Genomic DNA, 22,058 nt, shown 5'->3' with positions numbered 1-22,058 from the left:
TAGTCAGGGCATTTTAGAAGAAAAGTTAATTAAATATGACAAACTTCAAAAGAAAACAAAAATAATTTTGGAGGAAATATTGATTAACCCAGACATCAATTTTACGTTGTTACAACTTCGTGAACTCGTGTTCGTTTTGTGACAACGTTATTTCGAACGTTGATATAACCTCTTTATGATGTTGTTTCAACATCAAGTTGTAAACGTATTATTCAAATGTCGAACGTTGTAACAACGTATGATTTACAGAAAGTTAACTTTGTACGTTTTTAAGACGAAATTACCACGTCATTACCGAATGTTTCAAAAAGTATTTTTATACTCTAATTATATCCAGGTACGTTAAAAATGTTGTAAATACATCACTGTGCGACGTTCCCTTATTACAAGCGAATGCCTTGCAACGTAGTTTGTTGGCTGGTAAGAGTGCTGCGGCTTGTGGTTAAACGTCTTTACTGAAATACTGTAAAGTGTGCTGAGGCTTGTGAATCAACGTTAGGGCGTCTTCCGCGTTGTTTTTTGTAGTTGTGTTTATGACGATTAAAGCAAAGCAAGGAGCGAAACTAATATGTTTGGGTATAGAATAAGGATTTCAAATTTGGAATATCTCAGAAAGTTATTTTGTCATCGTTATGTTCATTTTGTGAGAGCAGGTCACAGACAATCGTTATTTTTTACTTGTATAGATCAGTTATACGAAAATGATGCGAGTGGTGATACTGGTCGCCCTGGTAGCGGAGTTGTGTGGAAGTGTCCGTGGTCATAAAATGAGATATTGTCGTAAGTACAATATTTTAAGAAGCCTGGTTTAATAAGCTGGCACATCTTTCTTTCTTGAAACATCTACGTGCATTGAATAGGTTGTCAAATTCTAATTTTACCATTCCAAAACAATTTTCATTAAACTAAAAAAAAAAAATCCTTTTCTATAAAAACAGCAACCAAAACAATAACAATCCCAACAAAATACCTACATTTGTAATAGAATACGTACATAATGTGTATACATAACCACATTGTCAAAAACAATATGGGACGTTTTTTGATTTTTATAAACGAACTCCCAGATAACATCTCCTCCAGCATCCGGCTCTTTGCTGATGATTGTGTATTGTATCGTCCCATCAAGAACTTTATTGATGCAGAAAATCTGCAACAGGACCTAAACAAGTTAACCGAGTAGCAAGATCACTGGCAAATGAGTTTTAACAGCAAAAATGTTATGTGATGCGTATATCTCAGGCAGATCTCCTCTTCAGTTCACATACACGTTAAACAATACCCAGCTTCAAAAACATCACACCATTGTTATCTAGGTGTTAACATCTCGAACGACTTAAAATGGAATGAACATATAATCGCATATCAGCTAAAACTAATCGTACACTTAGCTTCGTCCGCAGGAATATCAAATCATGTAGTAGGAAAATCAAAACCTTAGCTTATAAAACCCTCGTTAGGCCGTCACTCGAGTACAGCGCCTCTGTGTGGGATCCATTTACTCAAAATCTCATTGACAAACTGGAATCTGTACAGAGGAGGGCTATCAGATTCATCATGAACGATTATAGTCGTTTCTCAAGTGTTTCAGACATGATGTCTGAATTGGGTATCGAACCCTTATTCCAACGTAGACAAATCGCAAGACTCACTAACTTCCACAAGGCAAGGGGGCTCTTGGCAGTCCCGGTGCAAAAACTGTTGCACCCGGTTCGTCGTCACTCTAGTCATTCCAACAAAAATTGTTTCATCACCATTAGTGCCAATAAAAACTGTTATCTAAAGTCTGCACAAAAAGTAACTCAGCTGTTATAAATACGCCTATAGATTCAGAACTAATAATTGTTTTCACAATAGTTCAACATAGCGAGAAGGATGATTTATTTACACGCCTTTTGATACCCCATTCGTCAAATGTCGTTCAATATTAACAACACAGTAGTGCTTTTACAGAAAAATACCCGAATTTAAAAGTTGCAGTTTACAGCAATCAATGGTTATAATGCCAGCACTGTAAACACGTAAAGCCCGCCATTATCTTCGCGCTTATTTCAAATCAATACAAATAACTGCCACTTTTAAAATGGGGCATTTTTCTTTCAAAACACTGCTGTATTGTCAATATTGAACAAAATTGGACAAATCATCCTTCTTTTTATGTTGAAATATTGTGAAAACGATTATTAATTCTGAATTTATAGGCGTGTTTATAACAGCTGAGTTAATTTTTGTGCAGACTTTACATTCATATCTACCACAAACAGTCCGTGACTGGAACCAGTTACCAGAGCATCTAACAGATATCCAAGGCTCAACCAACTTCAAAGAAGCAGTAACCAACCACTACCTCCACTAAAAGCATCATTCGCAAGCACGCCCACCAACCTGCTTATGTGGCTCCAACTTGGATTTATTCAACTGGAGCGTTGAGTAGTAATCTACAAGACAAGACAAGACGTATAAGATATATTCCAATGCTAATTAAAGTACAGATACTACATTTAACGGAGCTACCCATTTTTCCGCCGTTTCTGCATAGACTGTCAATACAAACACCTCCAAATCGAAGGTCCCGGGTTCAACCGTTTCTAATTGCGCACACTAATTGCTCTTTCAAACTCTTGTACTTCCATCACGTTTTAACTTAACCCATGAAGACAAATCAGTCCACTTCTATTGGAGGATTTCTTCGTGGATTAAGTAAAGACACTTCACTGTCATATGCACACCAACTAAATACAGGCTCAAAATTTTGAAATGTTGACCTATAGTTTTCCAGTTTTTAGCCGTGCATATTTGACAGTTTAGCCTAGTTTCGAGAGTGAACCTTTTCCTAAAGCTCAGATCTAAAGTAACACTGCCGTTTTTACACTATTAACTGTTTTTTGGTATTTGAAAACACCAGAAGAAGTACATTAATATGATACCTCATTCTTTTAAATTCTAGCTGTCTCAGTATGTGATTTTTTTTATCATAATGCTCGCGTTTAATCACAATATTGATCGCTGTAATGCAACATTTAAGTTAAATTTTTTTTTCATTAAAACACCACTGCGCTGTTACTATGAAAAGCAGTGGCCAAATACGTGTAAATAAACCATGAACCCATGACATTGTAGCTATAAGGTTTATTATGATGCCGAGTTATTGTACAACATATCTGGTTCTTCTCTTACATTGGCTGACATGTTTTATCTATTTCCTAAAGGATGATAATGTTTTTAATTTTCTAATAAACAGCGCATTCAACAGGTAATAAATTGGTATGTTACTACACGAACTGGGCCTATAAACGTCAGGCGCCTGCTAGTTTCACACCAGCTGACATCGATCCAGAAGTGTGTACACATCTAATCTATGCCTTTGCTCGAGTTGACAAAATTACTTTTCATATTGAACCGACTGATCTAGAAAATGATATCATTGGTATGGAATACTATAAGGTAAAGTCACAAACTATTAGCATGAAAGTTCATCTGTGTTGGTAAACTTCATAATTTGAAATTTAAACTTATGATCTCAACACAAAATTAAGACGTACCTCTGAGGCAGCTACTTGTCTCGCCTAAAGACAAAACTGAAAAGAAAGACATTACCGGACCAATTTATTACATCCCCTGTCAGGGGAAAACCCTGAAGGGCCAGTGTTCAGAATCATACATTGGTGAGACTGAAAGATCATTGAAAACCAGATTCTCAGAACACCGTCGTCCGAGTATTAACCTCGTCGGAAGTCTCCCAGCACATCCACATTGAATCCCACGGCCACCAAGTTGATTTGGATGAGGTCAAACTATTGTATACAATTTTATACCGTGCTTAACGTCTAATCGAATGGAGAGCATAACACTACCACGTGACTGCCTCGTGATCAACCATGAAGCTGTGTTTATGTAACGTGCAGAATCGTGTTTGCATCAATTCGAGTTATCTAAAATTAATTTTTATTACCGGAAGTATTTTAATAATGTGTTCCTTCGCCAATTAACCAATTTGAATTACGCAGAAAGACAAAAAGCTTATGGTAGCGGTGGTGTCTACAATGAACATGATCTCATGAATCATCTTGTGATCTTATTACGTAACCTCTCTCTCAGGTTTTGTGCTGTTCTCGCGAAATTGTTCCACCTTTGCACCAAATTTCACCATTTTAGCTTCAATATAGCAACATTTTTCGCGCGCTTCGCATTTATACCATAAACTTATTTTGTCATCAAAAGTACTGAATTCACTATACTTCAAGAAGTGTTTCCAATCCCATCCCCTGCTCCTGGCTATGTATTTACGCAACGTGCAATTCTATTATGTATTCAGCAATTTACAGGCTTAAAAGTCAAGAACCCGAAGTTGAAGACATTACTGGCGGTTGGAGGAAGGGCCCATGCTTCAGAAGGATTCACACAAATGGTAGAAATGTATTCACTATTAAATCATTAAGTGTAACCGGAACCGGAGAAGAAGTCTAATTATTAGCTATAAAGGGCAAAAACTTTATATATCATTATTGCATCAATATATGGGGAGTCTGAAAGAACTAAAATGGCCCGCGAAGGAAAATATGTGTGTTCCACTGACTTACCTGATTAATTAGCTTTTACATGCATATTTAATTTATGAAATTAACCTTTCCTTTTACGTTGATTCAACAAAAAAAACCAACTTTGAATCCATTCCAGAGACTCAGTTTCCACAGTCTGCAGTGGCAATTCATGAAACCACATTGAAAGTATTTTGAAGAGTTGCATTTTTTTGCATTATAAGTGGTGAATGTTTTGATAGACAAAACCCAATTTTACTCCCAAATTTTACCCACATATTTCTCGCACATGTTTATTAGGATTGAGTTATGTAAAGAGGCCGACGCTATTTGTAATGTTTATAATTATATTTTATTAAGAAGGTAAGGGTGAGGCACAAATTGGCCTCATCCTTGTGGGACCGGCCATACTCTGGCCTCACTATAATCTCAATGATGAGGCCAAGTGAGGCTCACTACCTGCGGCCGGTCGCACTCACTTATAGTGTTTACTCATCTTGGAATATCTAGCCAAGCCACATTAGTGAATTGGATATGAGACACACGGTTGTTTGATGACATGTAAAACTGAGTCATTTTTAATAAAAGTTGAACAATGTAGCGTTATTTATCCAAAATCTTGTTTGCGTCTTTACAAGGGATAGACATTTGTAAAATGGTGTTATAACATCAGCAAACAGACTAGCAAGTGACAAGGGAATTTTCAAAAAACATTTTATCATGAAATATAAGGTATAAGTTATTATTTGGCTAATTTAAATTAAAAATATATGTAAATAGCGCCCTCAATTTTCACACAAATCTACAGTTTATAGAATTATAAATACCACAAAAAAGCAGAAAAAGATGAATAATTTGATATAGTAACGAAAATCTATGTTAAAAATTGCTCCAAAATATATGTGTATATACATTTTGTTAGTGTGATAGCTGTTGGTATTATTCAGGTCTATAATTATTGTGTAAGTAATAAATAGCCCAGGGAAACAACAAATCCTTTTTCTACTAAGAGGGGAAAATAAAGTAAAACTATCAAAAACGTTTCGGGCGTATAAAACTAGATCCTTCATTCAATTATAATCCAAAGCGACATTCATTTTTTCAGGTTAAAACAGCAGACAGCAGAAAGATCTTTATTGACCACTCCATTCAATACTTGAGGAAATATAATTTTGATGGTTTAGATTTACATTGGGAGTATCCTTGGTTCAGGTCAGTATACCACTTTAAAGAAGTACTAGTCGTTAGTAAAGAATTGGACTCATATTCTCTATATTGTGTTAAATAAATGTAAAACATACGTGGTGGAATAAGATAACAGAGTGTTATTATCCCACGACTCAAGGAGTATTACAGTGCCTTTCACTTCTATCTAGGCTTTATTATAAGCTATTCTAGATGCATATCGTAAATAATGTTACCTTGAAGTTATTATTATCCCGTGGTTTGATAAGCGATTGCCCTTTTGGGCACATCTCTTTATCAAAAACAATGTATATTTTTAAATTCAATTTCTTCGGAGTACGATTTTAAACAAATCGCAGTGAGTTCGCCAGACAGCCAAATCCGTATTCGTCTTTTGTCATATCATTTTTAACGGTGATCATCATTGATCGTACTGCGCTAAGGCTGAATGCCACTCTTTTGCTTACCTACAACGCTGATCACAATTGAACATTAATATGCAAGGTTCAAAAACGCACATTCCAAATTTTCTGTATCATGGAAGGTATTGGACTATGGCATGAGAAATGCAACATTTCGGCTTATAGTGTAGTTTTGTCCTCAGGAATTGATGACAGCCTATGAAGCGGAAGCAAATGCTACAGGAGGAGAAAGACTGCTTCTCACGATGGCTGCACCAGGTGATGAAGTTATCACTGATGTGGGCTATGATATACCTGCGCTTACAGCGTAAGTAAACCATCCATTGGGCTATTCCAGTTTAAATCCATACACCCTCTACATGCTCTATGAAAGACATGACCTTAATCTTCAACACAGGGGTGTAAATTTTAGATGGAGTCAGCTATATATTTAGATAACCCCATTTAAAATTTTCACTCCCTGTGTGGGAGATTAAGATCATGTCTTCCATGGGGGGGGGGAATTTCAACTGGAATAGCCCATTGACACTAACAAACAACATTCAACAAAATATTTATTACAATTTTCTCGGAACTTCATCAAACTGCGGAGCGATTGTTTGGTGTTTTAGTGACCAAAACAAAAATAATCAAATCAAATCTCAAAGAATCTTCATCGCTCATAGATATACAAATAATGCTTACGATAAATAGCGCCCTCATTGTTTACATTAGGACATAAAGACCTAATGGCAAATATAGAATGGACGAAATAAACTGTAAATACCGTAAAAGGGGTATCTATGGCATGCATGGGAACATTATTATTTCAGCTTGTCCATTTTTGTCCCAGTTGCTGTCAAAACGAGGTCTAAACAGGGCTGATTTGACAAATAAATTCGTCTTTTCCGTCCCAATTCATTCACCCCTTACCCCATCCTTCTGGTTAAGCCGTTGTAAAAATGTATGAGCGGACACCCGTTTATTTAGGGTCCATTCAATATTTAAGCAAGTGGAGTGGGAGTTGTATGGGGAATCCGGTTTTTTTTGTTTGGTGGGGTGGGGTGGGGTGGCTTGTGTGGATTGTTAAGTTTTAAATGGATAAAAAAAGTGGAAAACAGGGGGACCAATCCGAATTTTTTGAGCGGACGCTGGGAGAGGGGCACTGGGTTAACGGGATTATTCTTGTTGATTTATTTTGTCAAAATTCTTACTCCCATCCTGGCGTAAATATTGAACGGTCCCTTATTTATGTTTATAGGTCTCTTGATTTTGTAAATCTGAAAGCCTTTGATCTACGAGGCCCAAACAGGCTACCCGATTACCCCCGATGGGATGAGACTGCTAGTCATCACGCTAGTCTCTTCCCAGGATTTAACGATGACCCTGATGAGGAGAAACTAACTGTGGTAGGTATTCGTTGAATATAATGGGACGTAAACTTGCAATGCTATACACACCCTCGTCCGGACCACCTCTGAAATTGACAAAAGATGGTGTATCACACACAATCAATAATTAAATGAAACCCGTAAAGAGCGTAATACATCAAAACTTTCCCTAAATGGCATTATTCTTATACAATACATTAATTTAGACTGATATCGCCATTCATTTTCTACTTTCAAGTCCAAATAGCCAACCATAAACAGTCAAAGGATCTGACTGTGAAAGACCCATACAAAGCGCTATACCTTCTGAAAAAAAAATCCTTTTTCAAAAAAGACGTCGAGTTCGCAGTGAAATGAGTCTCTTTTTGATGTTTTCTTGGCCGTGGGTGCGTTGTAAAACATTTCTTGACTGCATCCCCGCTCACATCTTGCGCTTCAATATTTGGCCTACCACAAAACACACAATTTAGTACATTTCAACAGGAACTAGCTCAGATTATCGATCGTTCAATAATATTTAAACAGAAATGTTGAACCCTAAACAACCATGATATGATACCTGAATGTGGCTGTGTCATAAGTATCATTAGGCTATGTAGAGTAGGCCATGAGTAGGCCTAGTTGGTTGTTATGAATTGGTCGAATCGCAATTCAGGATAATAACAGGTCATTACTATTCACAGGATACTCGGTTTATTTAGTGACGAACATTTCAAACGTATTCTTATACATTATGCATACTGAATTATACGACCGAGTGCGCTCAGGAATACTGTTTGGGCGCATTACAGTTTAATGGCAAATTTAACTTGACACTCTGCTTTTCCTAAAAATCAACATATGAAGGCGCTAACTCCAAAGGCTGCTTTGTGTAAAATTCATTTGAAGATGTTTCTAAGAGTAGACAGTTGGTAACGAGCGGAACGGGCCCCGGCGATGCCATCGTGTTGTGCCCTTGAGTAAGGCACTTTATCTCGATTACTCCTCTCCACCCAGGTGTTTAAATGGGTACCGGCATTCTTAAATGCTGGGAAGGTAACAGACTCGCTGTGGAGGAGGTGTAGCGATCATTACATGGAGGAGTCTGGCCCAATCGCCAATGAAAGAGTAATGGGCACTCCGATCACTGTTTATAACTTTGATAACTAGAATAGTTATAACAATATTTGGGCTATCTTTAAAAAAAAATGCAAATGTCCTTTAAACTTTAAAATGTTAAAATATACCAGAAAATGTGACACAAGGCAGCTATAATGGATTTAGCCCTTCTCCTTCATTACTGTTTCCTTTATTAGAGTTATTCTGTTGAAGGAAACTGGGTGAAAAAGGGCTGTCCACCAAAGAAGCTAATCGTTGGCTTAGCCTTATACGGACTTGCATGGACGTTATATCCATATCCAAATATCGACTGTGCAATGAATACAAATTACGCACCAGGACCCAGTAGCCCTGGACCGTACACAGGTGAAGACGGTTTCTGGGGATATTTTGAGGTAAGGAGACAGTACTAAACATATCTTGAGGAAAGAATTTTATAGGGTGACATGGCCAAGCAGTCTAAGACGCAGCGCCGTCGGCCGGGATAATACGAACTGCGTGGGTTCGAGCCTTGGGCTTGCCTTTGGTGAGAATTCATTAACCTATCCCAAAATGTTCCTATAAGGTCGGAAATCCTGCAATTATGTTCAGTTACTGTGAGGTTAGTGTATCAGAGATATTTTCTCTGACAGTGTGAAGTAGACTCTGCTTCGAAGCAGTACATAGAATATAATTGTAGAATCCCTTCTCGCCCCATACACTACGTAGCACATGCAGATATATGTAGTGTATGAACGGCGTCTCTTGGTTCGGAAAGTCACGTAAAGCTGGTGGTCCCGTGTACAAGAAGAGTCAAATCATGTGCACGTTAAAGTGTCAGAGCTATTCGAAAAGAGAAGGGTGACCATCCCCGGTTATGATATCTGTATACACACTTCCTCTAAGTTCCAGAAGACTTCCAGTTAAGCTCAAAATGAGCTGCTATAGGAAGTATATAGAAAGCAATGCTCAAAACTAACCCGACAGGTGACTAGTGGCATAATATAAAAAAAATGAAAATAGGTAAATAATTGAGACATGCTACATTGACTAAATTTGATCACGAAATACGGGTGATATAAAGAGGAAATATAATAATTGTCTTTTCAGAAGATAAAACAGCACTTTTTAAGTTCTTGCTGAGTTCTTGTCAATTTGAACCGAATATTATTTTATTGATTTTATTTATTTATTTATTTATTTATTTATTTATTTATTTATTTATTTATTTATTTATTTATTTATTTATTTATTTATTTATTTATTTATCTATCTATTTATTTATTTATTACATTTGGCACAAACCAGGCAGATCCAATATTGAAAAGACAATAAGTTGAAAAGTTGACAATAAGTTGAAAAAACAACAACATTAAAATCAACAGAATTACAGAATGAGCAGGACAGAATAAAATAAAACAAAAAGTAAATTACGGAGAACTAGTTAGATGAGGTAGGATTAAATCAACGTATTCACCTCCCGAAAATGATCATATGAATCACTCTATAACTAGTTTTAAAATGATCATCTCAATCATTTTAGTGCAGTGATAGCGCCATCTGTTGTAATTTAAATGTTCTTGCGTCTGCATAATTTACCTCTAAATAAAAAACACCACAATTTTTGTAAGGTTACGTTTTATAATGTTACCCGCTGTTTTCAATTTTTGGGTGCTCAAAGTGGTTAAATTATTATTTTTTTCAAAAAATAAATATTGCTCATCTTAAACGTGACATTCTAAAGAGTATTTTTCCTAGTATTTTTAATGTCATATCTCATACAAAAATATACTTTGCAAGTGTTTCAATTTTGCTCAGGTTTTGTGAACATGAAGGGTTTTCCGATTCGTAGAAATTCGTCCGTTTTCCGAATCTACCGTTAATGATGCACTCTCATTTCATCTTCATTAGATTTGTACTAAACTCAAGGCAGGTATGACTGTATACTGGGATTCCCAGCGGATGGTTCCATTTGGTTGTGATACCATTGAATGGGTCGGTTATGATGATACTGCCAGTTTTTATAATAAGGTAAACCATATTCTCAGTTAAAACGAATTAAGTAGGCCATATTTTAATAAATAAAATGAATAAGGCAAATAATAATAATAATAATAATATTAATAAGAAGAAGAAAAATGCTATGTGAACTCCAATTAACGCTGGGCGTTACATTTTGGCCGTAGCACTTAGCTTTTTTACTGAATGTGTCTAAGACATACTTTTTTGTCCTAACAGAGCTTCGTATAGTGTACAAGACATTAACAAGTCACAGTGGGAATCATAAACAACTAGTTGATAATTCATTAATAACACGCATCGAAGCAGTATCGAAGATCGAACATATCTGTCTCTGGTCCCTTAATGCTTAGGTCATAAGGAAAAATGACCTATGACGTATATTTTAGGTATAGGCAAAAAGGTTTAAAGGCAGATGTTGACATTTTCAACAATACTGACACTGACATAGTAGTAATTTACTGTAAACAGGCTGACTACATCCAATGGGGAGACCGATCTGGACTTATGCCGGAAGGTCTTGGTGGCGGTATGGTATGGGCATTAGATTTGGATGACTTTACTGGCAACTTCTGCGATGATGAACCGTGGCCATTGATGAGGAATGTGAGGAAATTCATTCTGGAAGGTATAAAGCTATATAATTTATGTTGGGTGTCTGTTGTATGGTGGTGTTTGTCAATTTGATCAAGTGCCTTTCTTGCCTATTAATAAAAGTATTGCTATGGATAGTACAAAATATGATAAGGAGGAATTCACGAGCAATTAACGAGTTTCAGGATCAAGGTAGCCTATATGTAAAGGGGCCAAAATTAGAAACTGCTCAAATTGTGCCATGCCCATACCAAAACTATCCTTTTCTCATTCCTCTTGGGCGCAGCGTTTCACACTGGTAAAGCTCTTCGCCTTTGTTGCGAGAGGTCCCGGGTTCAATTCCCCACAGGACCCAAAAAATCTATTTAATTTCGCTCTCTCGCGTGGCTCGTCTAACATAGGCGGGGCAGATGATTTTGATCAGGTAATAAGCCCGATTTAGTTAGGTGAAAACGTTCACTTTGGTGACCACTCTCTGGCTAGTAAGGTTTGACGATTGATTCGACTTCTATGGACCATTTAGAAAAAAAATAGCCACCATGTCCCTCGCGAAAATCCAGGCATTTTTCGCTAGAGGCCAAAATCAAAAATGGCCGCCGCCACCATTTTGAAAATTTAAGTTTTGAACCAGAGCACCTATAATCATGCACAAAGACACTTTTTCGGATATGTCGAGTACAAGGATTCCGATTCTTACATTAGTTTGACATTACGGCATAATTTTCACCCAGAAATCCAAGATGGTGGCCGGCACCATCTTGAAAAATTTAGTTTTGAACAAGAGGACCTTAAATCGTGTACAAAGACACTTTTTGGATAAGTCGACCACAAGGATTTCAAATTTGACATTACTTTGACATTACGAACTCATATTTACCCAGAAATCCAAGATGGTGGCCGCCGGCGCCATCTTGAAAAAAAAAAAAAAGTTTTGAACCAGATTACCTAAAATTGTGTACAAAGACACTTTTCCGGTAAGTCGACCCCAAGAAATCCGAATCTGACATTAATTTGACGTTACAAAATATTTTTTGCCCAGAAATCCAAGATGGCCCCCATTTGGTAGAGCGAAAATGTGATTTTTGAATGAGAGCAGAAGCATAAGTGTGTCATTTCCGCCTTATCTGGGGTTCATGTCTCTTATATGGGGTTTCAACTGCCTTATCTTGGGTTTACATCCCTTACCTAGGGATAAGGCGCCTTATATGTGGTTTAGACGGCCTTATCCTGTGTTTACGTTCCTTACCTGTGGCTAAGATGCCTTAACCTTAGCATATCGCAGTCTAAACCCAGATAAGGCATATAAACCCCAGATAATGCGCCGTAACCCCAGATAAGCGACGTAGGCCCCAGATAAAGCAGTCTAAACCCCAAATAAGGCGCCTTAACCCTAAATAAGGAACATAAACCCCAGAAAAGGCATCTAAACCCCACATAAGGCGCCTTAACTCTAGATAAGGGTTGTTAACCTCAGATAAGGGTCGTAAACCTCAGATAAGGCATCTAAACCCAAGATAAGGCGCCTTAACCTCAGATAAGAGACGTAAACTCAGATAGGGCAGTCTAAACCCCAGATAAGGCGCCGTCTGGGGTTTACTTCTCTTATATTAGGTTTATTTTCCTTATTTATGGTTAAGGCGCCTTATTTGGGGTTGGGACTTGTTTATATGAGGTGTACGTCCCTTATCTGGGGTTACGGCGCCTTATCGGGGGTTTAAACTGTCATATCTGAGTTTACGTCTCTTATCTGGGGTTAAGGCGCCTTATCTTGGGTTTAGATGTCTTATCTGAGGTTTACGACCCTTATCTGGGGTTAACGACCCGTATCTAGAGTTTGGGCACCTTATGTGGGGTTTAGATGCCTTATCTTGGGTTTATATTCCTCATTTAGGGTTAAAGCGCCTTATTTGGGGTTTGGACTGCTTTATCGGCGGTCTACGTCCCTTATCTGGGGTTACGGCGCATTATCTGGGGTTTAGATGCCTTATCTGGGTTTAGACTGCGATATGCTATAAGGCATCTTAGCCACAGGTAAGGAACGTAAACCCAGGATAATGCCGTCTAAACCACAGGTAAGGCGCCTTATCCCTAGATAAGGGATGTAAATCCAAGATAAGGCAGTTTAAACCCCATATAAGGGACATGAACCCCAGATAATGCGGAAATGACACACTTATGCTTCTGCTCTCATTTAAAAATCACATTTACGCTCTACCAAATGGGGGCCATCTTGGATTTCTGGGCAAAAATATTTTGTAACGTCAAATTAATGTCAGATTCGGATTTCTTGGGGTCGACTTACCGGAAAAAGTGTCTTTGTACACAATTTTAGGTAATCTGGTTCAAAACTTATTTTTATAAAGATGGCGCCGGCGGCCACCATCTTGGATTTCTGGGTAAATATGAGTTCGTAATGTCAAAGTAATGTCAAATTTGAAATCCTTGTGGTCGACTTATCCAAAAAAGTGTCTTTGTACACGATTTAAGGTCCTCTTGTTCAAAACTAAATTTTTCAAGATGGTGCCGGCCACCATCTTGGATTTCTGGGTGAAAATGATGCCGTAATGTCAAACTAATGTCAGAATCGGAATCCTTGTACTTGACATATCCGAAAAAGTGTCTTTGTGCATGATTATAGGTGCTCTGGTTCAAAACTTAAATTTTCAAAATGGTGGTGGCGGCCATTTTGGATTTTGGCCTCTAGCAAAAAATGCCGGGATTTTCGCGAGGGACATGGTGGCTATTTTTTTTCTAAATGGTCCATAGAAGTCGAATCAATCGTCAAACCTTACTAGCCAGAGAGTGGTCACCAAAGTGAACTTTTTCACCTAACTAATTGTAGGCTACACTTGCCTGTCATGTAAAAATGCCCCGACCAGTTATCTATGGCGACCCCCGTCACCAAGTCACTTGTGCATGCGTGGCCGAAGTTTAGTCCATTAGGCGGAGGCGCCCTATAGCTTTAGACGTTTAACTAATGATTTTTCACCCGGGCAAGTCGGGAGAGAAATAAATAGAATAATCAAATATCAAAAGCTAACGCTAAATATGGCACATCCGCCTAATTTCAGCGTTACATGATGCAGTCATGTCTACAGTAGAATTCATCTCGACCTTTGCAGGACTTAACCCCATTAAAAGCTATTAAACCAAGATAACACTCATTGAAACAGCTCAACTGATTAAATCGGATCTTCTCTGGTTGTGCACAAGTGACTGTTTTCATGTGCGATATCACAATAAAGCTGGTATTCATAGCTTCAGTTGGGTAACCGATTATAAAGGAAACGAAAGGAAACAATGTTATGTGTGGCTTTGTTCACGAAATCAGACAATGGCGTGCTTTTTGTAAACCAGCATTCTTGAAAATGAGCAACATAATGATTTTTGACTTAACACGGTTTGGAAATAATTTCTTCATATTTTTGGTGTTATCTGTCGTTTACATGTCCTTCCTAAAACACAAAAGTACGACCCTCTCCAAACACCTAAATTAGCTAAAAATTTAGGACATGTTACAAAACTATATTGTCTAGAATTTTAGAAGAGTACTTTTAATATTGGCCGGTTATTTTTCACACAGCGACGTTAACTAGGCAATGTACTATTACCTATAACATTAACTAAAACACCAAAGTACGAATATTTCCAAACATATAAATAAGATAAAAATTTAGGACATGTTAAAAACTATATTTTATAGAACTTTAGAAGAGTACTTTTAATATTGGCCGGTTATTTTTCACACAGCGACGTTAACTAGTCATATCCCCATACTGTTAACGTAGGGCTATTTGTAAAGGTCACGCGTCAATGGGAAAGAGCACTGTGTATTGTGTATAGGAAAACGGACAGTAACTGCAGTATGATCTCATAGATTTCAGCTGTTAATGCCTAGATATGCTTGACCAAAAATAATTCAGGTTTGTTTTTAAGGGTTGGGGTGTAAACGTTCGGACAAATTTTTTTTTGTGGAACATGAGAGCACAACAGACATATGAAATGAATTATGATTTTTTTTAAATTCGCGATATAATACTTATTTTATAACAAATGATTAAAAATAGATATTTTTGATAATTTAACAGTCCTCAAAGTAAGCTTTATAAATTTAAGATAAAGATATGTATTTAAAGTGCATGTAGCTGGATGAAAAACCAACGATCAATTAAAAATATTTTAATTTTAAAACCTTTCGTATTGAAGATATGGATTTTCCCCCCAAAAGACCTATTCCCTCAAAGCATATGATTATTATTGCAAAACGATATATTTTATATGTACTTGCTTTCAGGTGTAAATTGGCCGATTCCACCCACTACACCACCATCTGGGACATTCTGTGAGGATAACGGATACTACAATGGCTTATATGCGCTCGAGCTATGTGACCCTGGTATTTTGAATGTGAACATGGTTATACTTACGTCAGGGATTGCGAAAATGATCTCATATTTGATGATGTATTGAAGATTTGTAATTGGCCTGAAAATGTTCACCCAGACTGTTCATGTGAAGGATGGTCCCTCCCTGTGAATACAAATTAGAAGGGTACTCATTCCAACCCGATGTAGGGGTTCTAACGTGTCTTGTTTACGACCGAAAAAAAAAATATTCCCAGCTATCATCTAATCAAAGTATTGATATAATGGTGCGTATGCATCTCTGACCTCTATACATCGAGAGCGGGCGGCGACCGAAAAAGTGAAAAAAATTTCACCTCACTGATGAGTAAAAAAAAAATCCCCCACCCAACTCTGAATAAAGGATACATTAAAATAGAAAATTTAAATTTAAATTTAAAAAAAAAATGCTTCCGAAGGCGGCGTAAAAAATTAGTTCAAATCGTCTTCCAGAAGACATGCAAATGCATGGAATACAAAAGAATCAATACCACGAACAGGTGATTGGTATAGTACTCAGTGACCTTCTACCATATTGGTGAGGGCAAAAAGCCATAGTCGGTGGTTTCAATCGACGATTATCCTATTACGTGCGAGCCCGCTATCCATGTATAGAGGTCAGTAGTATACATAAATGTGTATTGAATTCGCTGTAGAAGTAACGTTATAATCCGATTAGCTACCATAGTAATAGATAAATACAATTGTTGACTATATCGCCATGCACTACAACGTTCACGCGGTACCTATGAATTGAACCATATAATGTTGATCACTTGCACCAGGAATATTGGACGATGGGATAGGCGACTGAAATTACGTCACAATCCAAATGATGTACCTTAGGTCTAGACAATAGGCAGCCATTAGCGGCCGTTTTGTTTCCTACATGATGTTATTTACGAGTCGTTAGACTTTAGTACACAAATATATAAGTTATCAGGTTTACAATTTTTAAATTATATTTTGAGTATACAATATATTCTGTAGTAAATCGATCAAATGACGGTGATTGTTCAGGTATTATATACCTGCGATAGAATTAAACCGTTTAACCAGCTAGTATTCTCCTCCGCCGTCAGTGTGATTCCAGTCACTCCACATACCGTGTTGCGAAGGCGGAGGAGACTAAAGCTGCATGCGTTAAAAATAATGTAGCCTAGGTCCAGCATTGTTGTAACCCACTGACCCGGCATTGCTCCTATGAACTCCCACCGTCCTGCTCGCACCTGTAAGATTAGTATCTTTGAAAAGAGCGGTATTGCATTCAATCTATGATTGCAAACATACACAGGTTGTGAGTGCAGCGTGCTTGTAGTGCAGGGCGATATAGTTATGGTAGTTATTCCGATTTATTACGTCGCTTCTACAGCGGATGATAAACACTTCTTAAAACAAGAATAATATATATATATATATAAAACAATAATATAAAATAGTTGACCTGTCGTATTTACTTGTACCCTAATTGGTAACAGGTTAAGTTGAGAAACAGTTAAAATACCTTAACAAAAGTAATGTCCTTACTATTTCACATTTTAAATTGGTTCATTAAACATTAAATTTAAAAAAAATCTATTGGTTATTTTGTCTCAAACCTGTTCCATTGTCCACGAAGTCTCTGTTGATTGATGTGCCACACCTTTGACAGTATATTAAGGGCTGATTTATATTCCATATTATACTGAAAACGGATTGACAGTTTTGTATGAGGACCATTAATGTCACGCATGGATACCATAATAAGGTACGTATTTATCGACAAAATCCGAACTAGAACGATAATATGCGTCTGCAAACGTTAAATGTATGCGTTTTTTAGCGATAAACGCTTACCTTATCGGCACAACGCATTACAGGTAAAAGACATTTATATTTGCAAGATACTTGGTGAATAAACCTAACATTGAATTATTATGAGTACAATGGTAATCATATTTTCATGAGGCAAGAATATTGTCAAATCGAGGGCTTAGAGCCAGAACTAACTATGTCCATTTGTTTTCTCAATTACATGTTACTCATTTCGGTAACAAATGAACGGTTAATTATGCCCTCCATAATAAAAACAAGTGACTTTGGGTATATTCATGGTCACTTGAACAGTTAGTTAGACTGTGACCTCAAAGTCACTTACATTTTCTTATGTGGGGGGGGGGGCAGAATTAACCATCCATTTGTTACTGAAATGAGTAACATGTAATTGAGAAAACAAATGAACATAGCCAGTTCTGGCTCTAAGCCGGTATCAGTGGGTATTTTCAAGAGAGTTCTAAAGTCACATTTGTTTCCATAGATTTTGTAGCTGATCAAACCATCATCAATTTGCAAGGTAACCCAGTGGAAAAATATCAACGTGATAAGTCATATGAGTACCTTGGTTATTCAATCAATATGACGGGTGATTGGACTCATCAAGTGTCAGAATTATTCCAAAAATTCAAAAATGTATTGCAAAAACTCGACATTGCTCCGCTTGCAATCTACTTTAAACTTGAAGCAATCAATACATTATGCATTCCAACAGTTGAATGATTTTTCAGCATTCTGCCTATACCATTTAAAACTTTGACGGCAATGGAAGATTTAATAATCAAGTATGCCAGATCATGGTTAGGCCAACATACTAATTCTAACCGCAAGTATGTTTTTGTCCCAAAATCATCTGGAGGCCTTGGAATCCGAAAACCATCTAGTATTTATTTCGCTAAAAAGGTGGCGTCATATGTACAGATGTTGAATTCAGATGATGATGTGGTCCGGAAGACTGCTGAAAAGTCCCTCAAACTGCACATGCAAAAAAGAAAAGTTAAAGAAACTAATGATGAAGGTAAAAATTTTGCTGGGTATGAAGCTGATGAAAATGGTATCATCATAAAAAATATTCAGACTTGCTTGAGCAAGTCAGCCTGGGTTGAGTAAAACGAGATATGCTCAAAATTAGCCATCGAGTTGGTTAAATCAAACAACGAAAACTTTGCGTATGCCATAAAGGCAGGTGAAACTGTTATGGTTTGTCACAAAGTAATTTATCATTTTATCATAAAGAAACTGACTGAAACTGAACTAAGCAACTGGAAAAATCTTGAATCACAGGGAAGACTTGCGGACCTCGAGAAAGCAGATTATGCATGTTCGATGGAGCATTTAGAGAATGGTGATTTAAGTGTCGACCTGATTAAGTGTATCACCAAAGCTAGACTCCAAATCGCTGAATCAAATTCATTGCTCCATGTAATGTTTCCTCAGGTTAGCAAGTCCTGCCCTCTTTGCAGAAATCCATATGATACAATTTCACATGTAGCAAACGGCTGCATGCAATTTTGTTACAATTACATTTCAAGACATAACCGGATCATGAATATCCTTGAAAAGGAAATTAAAAAATACAACAGGTGTGATATCTACCGTGAAAAGATCATCTCGGGTGCCCTGATCACGAATGACGATGATGAAATTGAATTCGCAAACATCTTTCAGGACATTCAAGCAAGAAAACCAGACCTATTTCTCATTGATCACGAAAACATGAAGTGTTTCATCTTGGAAGTAACTTGTCCTTTCGATGCTTTCATTGAGGAAAGTTACAACACAAAGTTCCAAAAGTATACTCCTCTTTGTAACTTGCTCACATTGTGCGGATTTGATTGCAAAATCCTTGTCTTCGTGATTGGGTCACTCGGCCATATTCATCACCGTTTCCGAAGTGGGTTGAAGAAACTTGGCTTCCCCAAACGTGTTGCCAAGGCTGTTGCCAAGTATGCTTCTGTCAGTTCCATGATTGGAACCAACATCATTTGGAGACTGCGATACAGGCTCACCAAAATCAATTAATTCTTCCTGTTCAATTTCATGTTGTTTGTAATTTATTCATGTAATGATTTATAATGCCGCTTTGGTGGCCCAAATGTATTTGTTCATTATTGAATAAAAAATTCGTATATGTATGTAAGCCCTCGATATGGACTGTTCCATTCAACGAGGCTTTGCCGAGTTGAATGGAACAGTTCGTAATTCACCTCATGAAAATATTCTTTCCGTTAAACGAATAAAAACGAATAAAAATAATTTTATGTAACTCATATATAAATTCCTTTTCTTCCGCTTAATTTTATAAATCATCAGAAAAACAAAATAAATTAATATATATATAGTCTTTTTCTAAAATGGCGAAAATAATCAATAGTAATAGACCAAGCAAATGATAAGAATCTTTGTATGAGTTTTATAAAAACAAATATCACTTGTTGCAAATCTCCCAAAATTTAATCAAATATTCATGCGAACGAAGTATATCGACAGGCGTGAGTGTTACATATTGGTGTAAATGCACTTTTCGTGCATACTTTTACATTCAAAAGTTATTCAAATTTGTTCATTAAAATAGGAATGCAAGGCAGCTCATGAGTTTTGTGTGTTTTGTGAAAAGCTACCTGAAAAATCCTACTCGGATCTGATTTTTTCGTGTGGCACATGATGACCTGTCTGCTGAATCTTCTGATAAATAAGAAAATGTTCACAATGTGGCTAATATGCCATTGTTAGTTACTTGCTAGACAAGCGTGCTCGGGTGAAGAATTTTACCCGTTCACAACCATCAAATCAGTGTTATAATGAAGGAACTATAGTTTAGACGCTTCCTTCGCAATTTGAAGGAAATGGCGGAAATCTAGGCTAGAATAAGAAAAATGTTACTGGCGAAATGATTGAAATGTCAAAAACAAAATTTCTACAGGAATGAATATGCATGCTGTTACGAGAAGGAAATGACTTAAGGTGGTACTACACCCCTGATAAATTTTTGACAAATTTTGCATTTTTCTCAAAACATAACTAGAACTACACATTGGTATAAAAGTTATGTACATTATAGGGGCAAGGAATAGGGGCAAGGAATCCAATTACTTCACTGAAATTTCAGTGATTGAAGACAACACACACAAAAAATCAGATCCGAGTAGGATATTTCTTGTAGCTTTTCATAATTTACGGAATTTGGGAAGGTTTCTATTTTATATTTTTTTTGAAATTCGCCTCATTTTTTGAAATATTGAAAAAAAAAACACGTGTAAAAAGTAATATAGTGATGTACATTTTTTCGTTGACTTTGACGTAATGATAGTGCAAAAAGTTAACCTTTTGCTTGCATATTTTTCGAGGCATCTTGTCACAAAAATTAATTTTGTCAAAAATGAACTGTGAGAAATAGACGTTTTAGTGAAATATTGTCAAAATTATGCACAAAAATTAACGTCTCTTTATTTTAAAACGGTAAGTCGTCTATTTCCTTAATTACAAGGAATAGCATGGTAGTTATTCGTTAAATGATTAGCCAGTTCCGATTGCTGTCCAGGGCATTCCTTACTGCATGATACAATATACTGTATGTCATTAAGGGATATAGAATGAGCGTTTATTGCGTTTCGACAGTATTTTTTGTGGGACATTAGAGCACCTTAGACCTATCGAATTGCTTTCTGAATACGAAATCTGAAATCTGATATCAAATAATTTTCATTTTTTGAAAATCACAATATAATACAAATGTTATGACAAATTATAAAAATTTGATATTTTTCAAATTTTGGATATATAACAGTCCTCGAAGTAAATTATATAAATCTAATGATATATTCTTAAAGTGTTTGTAGTGGGAGGAAAAGCCGACGGTCAATTGAAAATTTTGACCTTTCATATTGAAGATATGGATTTTTCCCAAAAAGACCTAATTTTTTTGGTGTTTTGGGAAAAAATCTATATCTTCAATACGAAAGGTCAAAATTTTCAATTGATCGTCGGCTTTTCATCCCACCTACATACACTTTAAGTATAAATCATCAGATTTATAAAGTTTACTTGAGTACTGTTAAATATTAAAATATGAATTTTTAATGATTTGCCATAAATGTGTATTAAATTGCGAATTTCAAAAAATCACAATTATTTGATATCAGAATGACATTCTTCGTATTCAGAATGCAATTCGATATGTCTGATGTGCTCTAATGTCCCAAAATAAATACTGTCTTAACGTTCATACCCCTTCCCTTAACATTGAAATATATAATATATCGTATTATGTACGTAAGGTGTATATACTATTTGGCCCTGAACGTTAGCAAAGAAATTCATATTGATCCTTTTACCGCTTGCTATACTTCAGAACCAAATCTATCCTCCCTTCCTTCCTTTCTTCCTTCCTTCCTTCCTTCATTAATTTTGAGTACAGGCTTCATTAGTATGATAAGTAAATATTATCGCACCGTGGTTACGGGTGTGCGTGTGCAGAAAAATAGATAATCGCAACTGATATTACTGGGTACTCTAAAAACTGATTTTGTTGACTTGAGTCGATTCACAGATTTTTAGCATGAATGTTATTATGCTATTTACCTGACTACTCAGTGTAATGGAAAATAATTGAATACTCTAATGACCGAAGGAACTTTA

General features: G+C 36.5%; 2 protein-coding genes across 2 annotated transcripts; both read left to right on the top strand.

The window, feature by feature from the left end:
* The first annotated feature begins 360 nt into the window (after positions 1 to 360).
* On the top strand, positions 361 to 5,826 carry LOC140138989 (chitotriosidase-1-like). Its single transcript, XM_072160769.1, has 4 exons — positions 361 to 780; positions 3,242 to 3,444; positions 4,316 to 4,408; positions 5,644 to 5,826. The coding sequence occupies exons 1-4, from the start codon at positions 702 to 704 to the stop codon at positions 5,824 to 5,826; spliced, it is 558 nt and encodes a 185-aa protein (XP_072016870.1). The 5' UTR covers positions 361 to 701.
* Positions 5,827 to 6,266: 440 nt separating this feature from the next.
* LOC140139924 (acidic mammalian chitinase-like) lies at positions 6,267 to 17,453 on the top strand. The gene is made up of 6 exons (XM_072161705.1): positions 6,267 to 6,452; positions 7,386 to 7,533; positions 8,811 to 9,008; positions 10,504 to 10,623; positions 11,083 to 11,239; positions 15,500 to 17,453. The coding sequence occupies exons 1-6, from the start codon at positions 6,334 to 6,336 to the stop codon at positions 15,673 to 15,675; spliced, it is 918 nt and encodes a 305-aa protein (XP_072017806.1). The 5' UTR covers positions 6,267 to 6,333; the 3' UTR covers positions 15,676 to 17,453.
* The last annotated feature ends 4,605 nt before the right edge of the window (positions 17,454 to 22,058 follow it).

The sequence above is a fragment of the Amphiura filiformis genome, chromosome 18 (genome assembly GCF_039555335.1).
Source record: "Amphiura filiformis chromosome 18, Afil_fr2py, whole genome shotgun sequence".
In the NCBI taxonomy this organism is placed as follows: domain Eukaryota; kingdom Metazoa; phylum Echinodermata; class Ophiuroidea; order Amphilepidida; family Amphiuridae; genus Amphiura; species Amphiura filiformis.
This window is presented reverse-complemented; position numbering and strand designations above follow the sequence as displayed.